At 38.6% G+C, this 8,092-nt stretch overlaps 1 protein-coding gene across 3 annotated transcripts; it reads right to left on the reverse strand.

The window, feature by feature from the left end:
* Nucleotides 1-1,136: 1,136 nt before the first annotated feature.
* On the reverse strand, nucleotides 1,137-7,092 carry ccdc85b (coiled-coil domain containing 85B). 3 transcript variants are annotated; one of them, XM_012961281.3, is made up of 2 exons: nucleotides 7,012-7,092; nucleotides 1,137-5,058 (listed from the first exon to the last, which is right to left on the reverse strand). In XM_012961281.3, the coding sequence occupies exon 2, from the start codon at nucleotides 4,100-4,102 to the stop codon at nucleotides 3,497-3,499; it is 606 nt and encodes a 201-aa protein (XP_012816735.1). In that variant the 5' UTR covers nucleotides 4,103-5,058; nucleotides 7,012-7,092; the 3' UTR covers nucleotides 1,137-3,496.
* Nucleotides 7,093-8,092: the final 1,000 nt, after the last annotated feature.

An 8,092-nucleotide genomic window follows, 5' to 3' on the forward strand; every position in this document is an offset into this window, starting at 1 on the left:
GGGTACTAAAACCCTGCGAGAATTACCAAACTCTTGTGTGGTTTCTTTATTAGAATACCAGGGTTTCAGTACCCCAAGGCTGGACAGTCTGTTTAATAGAACAGATACAGCCTGATAGTTCAGAGCCATTTATCCAAACTTGCAGACAGCATGTATCTGTGCTATTGAACCAGCAGTTCTGGAGGCATAGTTGTCCACAAAGATATTAAAGGAAAACAATACCTCCCAACAACGTTCTCTATAAAAATATATTACATAAAACAGTTCATATGTAAATAAATACTTTTTCAGTTGTATGTGCTTTATGGTAATCCTAAATAGAAAATTGCCATTTTAAGTACTAAGGGCCGTACCTTGGGATAATACGATTCACAGTGCACACAAACAAACCCAGGGCAAACATACATGTTAGGTCACATCAGTCAATTAAAGCAGAATGAGAGGCAAAATCACTGGGGAGTGCCAAAATGCCAGTGATTATAATGCCTTACTTTATAATCTGGGTTGGTGCTCCTGTTAGAAGAAACCCGCACCAGCCGTGGTAGTTACGAACGAGCAATCCTCTTCCTCCTGCCTTCTTTCTTCACCATCCTGGGGCTGATGCTTGTGTATCAAGAAAGAGTGAAAAAACTTTTTTTTTTTTTTAAAGTTCAGCGTTTCACTCTACTGCGCACACACACAGAAGAAGGAAGAGGATCACTCTCTCGAAGCTACGCCGGGTTGGTGTGATCAGGGGATCTCTAAGGGAGCACACAGACTATCACAAAATGGTGGCTCAAGGAAGTTGCAAAAAGGAAATATTTACTGATTCAGGTGTATGACCATATTAAGTCTCCTGTTTATTATTGTAAAGTGATGCATAACTTGCTATACGAATGCATAAATGATGATGACGTCTCTGTTAAAATTAAGATAACCCCTGGGGAAGGTAATGGAAGAAACGGCAAAAGGAAATAATAACCACTTAGCATGTTTGTAAAAATAAAATAATAAACATGAAAGTAAATGAGCTAAAAGGAAGAACATTGACATTTAATATAGATGTATATTGTCTATTTAAAGCAAGATACTCAAATTGCAATTATTGTAGTTCAGTAAATAAAAAATATATTCAACAAGTAAAGAAAATGCCAAAATTGCAAAGTGTCATATTTTATTACAATATTTTGCTTCTTGCGCTCAGTGTGTACAGTTCGTGAAAATGAACAGTATTTGATTATAAACACACTAATCGTTGCTTTACAAACCACACAAGCAGTCTCAAGGCACACAGGGAATCTCAGTGCAGACAGCCAGTCTCTATGTTTCCTGCTTTACTATTTATAAGTCTGGAGACAATAGTCAAACAATAGAATAAGGAAATGGCTGTTACACAGTGTAACAATATGGGGGGTGTGACAAGTAAGAATGTTGTGTTGCAGGGGCAAAATTTGAGAAACCGTGGAGCAAGATAATGTGTTGTAGCCTAATGCCACATGAGAATGTGTCTCAATGTGTCTGACAGTAAGGAGAGAGTGGGATGTGCATCCGCAGCTCTCCACCAGCAGAAGGAACACAGGCAGAGAGAAGACGAGGCACAGCATAGTGTGACATTAGCTTACTGGTATTTCAAGTAAACAGAGGTCCAAACAGCCCTCCACAGACCCAATAAGTAGCATCTATAGCATCTTATAGCAGCTTCTCTGGCATTTGCCAAAATCCAATAGAATGGCTGGGGCCTGCAATTTCATGGAAAAGGAAACAAGGAAGCAAGCATGTTAAATTTTATCCTTCAGCTGTCAGTTAGATGCTAGGAGTTGTATTTCAACAGCAGGCATGGCATCCCTGGTGTAAATACTAATAAAAAAATAATACTTATTAATCAATTTGCAAACATTCTCTTGGCAAGGATTACCCTTTCAGATTGGTATTCCAGTGCAAATATTGTATCTGCCCTTTCCTAAAACATCCACAGGGTTCACTTGGAACATGCAAAGCCACAATGCAGGGTTTTCATTCCAGAAGCACACCGCAGCTCTGCAAGTGCTCACACGGAAGAAACAAACCACTAATGAATCGTCAAGGATTTCTGTGGAGTGACAGATTGATAAAAGAACAGAACGTGCTATTTTTCTTATTCCCCAATATGGTCACCCTGCACAGTCACTTTAAAACTTCTTCACATTTTACATATACTGTACAAGATATAATATAAAGAAAATGATTAAATCCCACATCTAGTTCATTGATGTGTATGGTGCCATTATTTGACCATTAATTTCTCAACCTTTCCCCATATATGAACAGCATGTGTTCCTGTGAAAGGTGCACTTACAACTAAATCCGTTCAAAGGAAGACAGACACTTATAAATTCCCAAATATATTTATATTTATTTATTTATTTGACCATTTCATAGGTGCAGAGACAGCTTTGTCTTGATCTACAAAAATGTGCTGAATATATACAGAGAGGAGTCAGTGTAGTGACTAAGATCGTCTGTATAAAGTGACTGAGTCGTCTCTCACCTGTATATATACAGAAAAAAGGAAATGGGCAGAGACTGAGCTGTCTCTCACCTGTATATATACAGAAAGAAGGTAATGGGCAGAGACTGAGCTGTCTCTCACCTGTATATATACAGAAAGAAGGGAATGGGCAGAGACTGAGCTGTCTCTCATTTGTATATATACAGAAAGAAGGGAATGGACAGAGACTGAGCTGTCTCTCACCTGTATATATTAAGAAAGAAGTAAAATGGGCAAAGCTGAGCAGTCTGTCAGCTGTATATATATATATATATACAGAAAGGAGGAAATGGGCAGAGACTGAGCTTTCTTTCACCTGTATATACAAAGAGTAAGGAATGGGCAGAGACTGAGCTTTCTTTCACCTGTATATACAAAGAGGAAGGAATGGGCAGAGAATGAGCTTTCTCTCACCTGTATTCATACAAAGTGAGTAGTGGGCAGAGAATGAGTTGCCTTTCACATGTTTATATACAGTGAGAAGGAAAAGGGCAGAGACCAAGCTGCTTCTAACCAATATACATACAGAGTGGAGGCAATAGACAGAGCTGTGCCTATACAGAACCTGTATTTCATGACCACCCACCAACAGATGTGTATTGTGCCAGCATGGTCCAGTATGAGGTAGGCCCCAAAATAGTGGCTGTCATACTGTCATGCAGTCATAATACATTGATCTATGCACTGATCTATGCCCTAACACCAATTACACATTCTGCCAAGAGAAAGAGATGTCTTATTCGTGTATATAAGAGAGATTAACAGAAACTAAACAGTCTCAAACTTCTCAGCTTAATTGGCAAGTTAAAAGGGTAAAGACCAAGCTATCTATTGCCTGCAATATACAGAGAGTGGGCATGGAGATCAAATCATCACTTCACCCAGTTATTACTTCTGTTATGCTGAGATGATGATTAAGTCCTAGTTTAAAGGTCAATAGCCCCCTGTTTTTGGCCATATACATTCACAGCTGTAAGGGCTCACTGCCTTTTAATCATCTGGAGAACAAACAACATGGAGCTGGTCTGGGCTTCCCACACTACCTGTGCTTGAACTCCCATCACCCAAGTCTCTAGGCCCGCAGGGTAAAAGACTCAATTCTGATGCAGCCACGGGACTAGCGTGATGCCTTATAGGCCCACTATCTTCCTCCAAAGCCAGGAAAACCTCAGAAAGACAGGAGTTTTCCCTCATGAGTTCCTCTTGACGTCTCTCCAGTTCAGAAAGTTTCTTCAGGTATCCACCAAGGTCCTCCCTCAGTACTTTTGCTGCATGATAGCCAAAGAGCTGCCACTCACTAGCCAACTTCTTACTTTTCAATCTGTCATCATCTAAGAAGCAGCAGAGGTCTTTTAGCTCCCGGTTTTCCTCCTGAAGACGGTGGTTGACTTGCTTCAGTTCACGAATTTCTGTTAAGTGACCTTGTAGTTGGCGGTTAACCTCTTTGATCAGGCGCCCTCTTTGGATAAGGGCAGACATTTTCTCTGCCTCTTCTTCCCTCAGCTTCCTCACTAATTCTTCCTTACTATGTGAAAGCATCTCCTCATCTGTAACCTTTGACAGGTCCCTTCCAAGAAGGCCACATTCCTCATTCATTATTAATTTCTGATGTGTACTCAGAGGTGGGGGTTGTAATATTTTGTTGCTACTTAACCGCCAAGAAACTTCTCTTCTAGAGATACTTCTTGTACTCTTCTTTCTGTATCTCAGCCAAAGTCAAATATAAGAGATCTTGGATAGAGTATCAACAAATATTTTGTATACCCAGTCTAGAATTTATCTGTCGGAGTCTCTGTGTCATAACTTAGGCCTTGTGTGCAGCTAAAAAAATAGATAAAATGGAGGAGAAGCTGATCTGGATTCCTCCTTCAAGCAAAATAGTATCAGAATAAGCAATTGTTTGCTTTAATCACTCTTGGTCCTCATATCAGTTCTGAAAAAAGCTACTTTTTATATTCTTACCATGTTTAGTAAATGTTATATTCCTGCAAACGTACAGCTTTATATTTGTTCTTTTCAGCAGTAGTTGTTGTTATTTGAGTTCTGAATAAGTCTTTCACTTCTGAAAATCCAGATAAATCTTGAATAACGGTAAAATCGGTGACTAGTAAAATTCAGTTCCATCCACACTACAAATTTTGGCGTAGTAAACACAGTCTTACTAGGCCTTAAGCATTCAGCTGACTCAGCAGCAACATGATCCAATGACAAAGTGGTTGCCTTTAATTTTTGATGCAGTTTCAATTCTTTAATTTTCAAGTTCTGATAATGACAGCAATCTGTTAAACCTTTAACATAATGAATTCAGATTAATTCAGGTTCAATTCAGACATGTTTCGGGTAAAGCGCATACGATTTCACAGCAGGTTGGCAACTCTTGGATTCCCTATTATGACGTGCACAAATGGGCTTTCCTTGAGGTGGCTTTCTGCCATGCATGAAGAATGATGGAAATGTAGGCAGGAAAGATTTTCTAGAGTGAGTTTGAAGTTAAAAAGTATTCAGTGTCATTCCCTTGAACATTCAAAGGCTGATCTCTGAGTAGGATGCTTCTGAGGGCAAAAATGACATAAATACCCATAATAAGATACATAACAATAATAATACTAATAATAACAACATCAACAATAATAACAAATCGACAGAAAGGTGCTGAGTATACACAAAATTCACCTTCAGGTTAACTTTTAGTATGGTATAGAATGGCCTATTCTTAGCAACTGGTCAATTGGTCTTCATTTTTTAGTTTTTTTTATTATCTGCCTTCGTCTTTTGACTCCTTCCAGCTTTTAAATATGGGTCACTGACCCCAGCAGCCAAAAATTATTGCTTTGTGAGGCTACAATTTTAGTGTTAATGTTACTTTGTGTTACTTATATTTCTATTTAGACCCTCAGCTATTCATATTTCTACCTCTCTCTTAAACCACTGCCTGGTTGCTAGGTTAACTTGGACCCTGGTGACCAGATAGCTGCTAAAATTCCAACCTGGAAAGCTTCTGAACAAAAAGCTAAATAATTCAGAGACCACAAATAATAAAAAAAATGAAAACCAATTGCAAATTGTCTCAGAATAATAATCTCTACATCATGCTAAAAGTTAATTTAAAGGTGAACAACCCATTTAAAAAATGAACAATTATTGGAAACAGAAGGCACCAAAGAATTAGTGATTAAATAAGATACCCAGCAAGACCTATGTTATAAAAATAGAAATGAAACAAACTGGGTGAGAGAGGAAAAAGGGTTGGAATTCTGAAAGATGTTTGGCGATTATAGGACAGATTTATTGTAAGTTCTAAATTCACACTAAATCTGCCCTGAATAAAATGTATGCTATATATAACCTACGCGTATAGATTCCATAATTTACTATATATATATATATATAGGTAAAGTTCTATTTATCTTATATATGGGTACATTTCTATTTGTCTCAATTGAACTTTATTGCATTTGTTGTAGTTTACTAGGATGAGGAGCAGTTTTCATTTGCACTGCTGCCATGCTATTTTCCTGACTGTAATCCAGTGGATTTCTAGTGTTTCTTTTATGCCACTTGAATATTTAGTGAGGCCCCCCTTAGCTAATAACAAGGTTACAGATATAAGAAAACACTGCTGTATCAGCCATTCAACAATAGCTTTAGGAATATATAGAACAAAAAAGGGTTTATCCCAAATCTCTCCCTAAATGCAAATATAGCGGGCTTTTGGGACTATATATGAGAACAAATAAGCATTCTTTATAATGAAAGGACCTCCAGCCACTGTTTTAGGCCCCTGTATGGGGACTACCTCATAGTTTGGGAATTACAGCTGTAATCGTTATGGAAAGAGCCTGCAGGAAATGACCTGTGCAAGGGAATTGTTTCCCCCACCTACATAAAAACATAAACTGTATAAGATAGTATAAATGTCTACTAAATGTTTGCATCTATATTTAAAATATAGTACAGCAGATAACATGCATTATAAAAAATATGCTGTAAAAAGACCAAAAAACCTGCAGAAAAGGGAAAATCTATATCCCCCACAGTTGATAATGTGATCAAAGAGATTGATTTGTGTTAAAAGAACGGTGAATAGAAGGGAAATGTGATGTGGGATCAGTCAGACTAAAATGGAAGGATGTGAGCTGAAAAGGCAGACAGGCAGGGATGGAAATATAGGATATATACAGTATATGGCTGCAGAGCTACACACATACTGTGAGGAGATGATTAATGAATTGGATTAATGGTTGCTAAAACGGATACAGAAGCACCTACGTCAGATGGGAATAAGGAAAGCAGAGAAACGGGGACACAAGGTGGGAGAAATGGTGATAGAGCACTAGAATGGCAAAATCAGAGATGTGAGGATGGAGGGAGAGAGAGTAGAAAGGGGGGAAGCAAGGGGACACTGCAATGAAGGAATGCAGACATAAAACAATAAAAGAGACATAACAGACAGACAGAAAGGCGAAAATGAAGAAATAGTGTTCCATAAAAGACAGAGGGCTAACCTGCTCCTGCTGCTGATGGGAGAGAGTGGGAGCGATAGAGACGGGGGAGGGGAGGAGAAGAGGGGGATAAAGGGAGGTGTGTGACGTCACATGCTGTGTGTGCTCAGGAAATCCTGTATACAGAACAATCCTGGCACACACACAATCTCACGGAATCACTCTATATTTACACACACACAGATATACACATAGAAATGTACATATGTGAACAGGCTTTTTATGCTTTTCTACACATTTAACGTGTGTTTAACGTGTGTAAATCGCATTTTCCAAAAAAAAAATGGTTTTGAAAACACACTTGAAGATTACTGTCTATACAATATGCTTGGGAGGAGTATCTTTCTGATAGATATTCACAACTACAGCCCACGCTATAATGGAAGACCCTCCAGTAATAATGGAAAATCATTCATTCCTGCATGTCCATACTGCATGTCCATACTGCATACACTAGGAATTGCCAACCTGTGGCTTAAAGACAACTCCCAGCATCCTTCACATCTATTTGTTGGTGGAGAGCCATTTATACCACCTTTTCCAGTCTGCAGGCTTGTTGGTGCAGTAAACATGGACAAAAGCGAAGTTAATGGGTGGGTGGGATTTTATGGAAAAAAAAAACAAGAGGTACTTAGGCAGAGGCTCTGTGCAGTATAAAATGGGCAGAGGGTAGGGTTGCCACCTGGCCGAAAAAAAATGATGCTTGATGCCAAAGTAATTAATAGGGAATATGCACAAAAATATGGAGGGCTGGTATTTTTTTCAGATAAGGTGGCAAAACTAGCAGAGGGTCAACTTTTTAACAAAGCCTTTGGCAACATAACAGGTACTGGCATATAGCTGTTGGCACTGGCAATTAAGCTGTTTTAACACTTAGCTCCTCTTTTAAGGTCCAAAATAATCCAACCAATTAGTAACTATCCTTTAACTTGCTACTACAAGTTAAAGCAGTGATGGATTGGTTGTTATGGGTAACTGCACTGAGGCAATTTAGTATCTCTGTTCATAAATAAGTCCTATGGTGTGCTGATAACATCCTACACAACATACCAAAAGGCCTTAATTATTCTTCTGTTGTGGTGGA

The sequence above is a fragment of the Xenopus tropicalis genome, chromosome 4 (genome assembly GCF_000004195.4).
Source record: "Xenopus tropicalis strain Nigerian chromosome 4, UCB_Xtro_10.0, whole genome shotgun sequence".
In the NCBI taxonomy this organism is placed as follows: Eukaryota; Metazoa; Chordata; class Amphibia; order Anura; family Pipidae; genus Xenopus; species Xenopus tropicalis.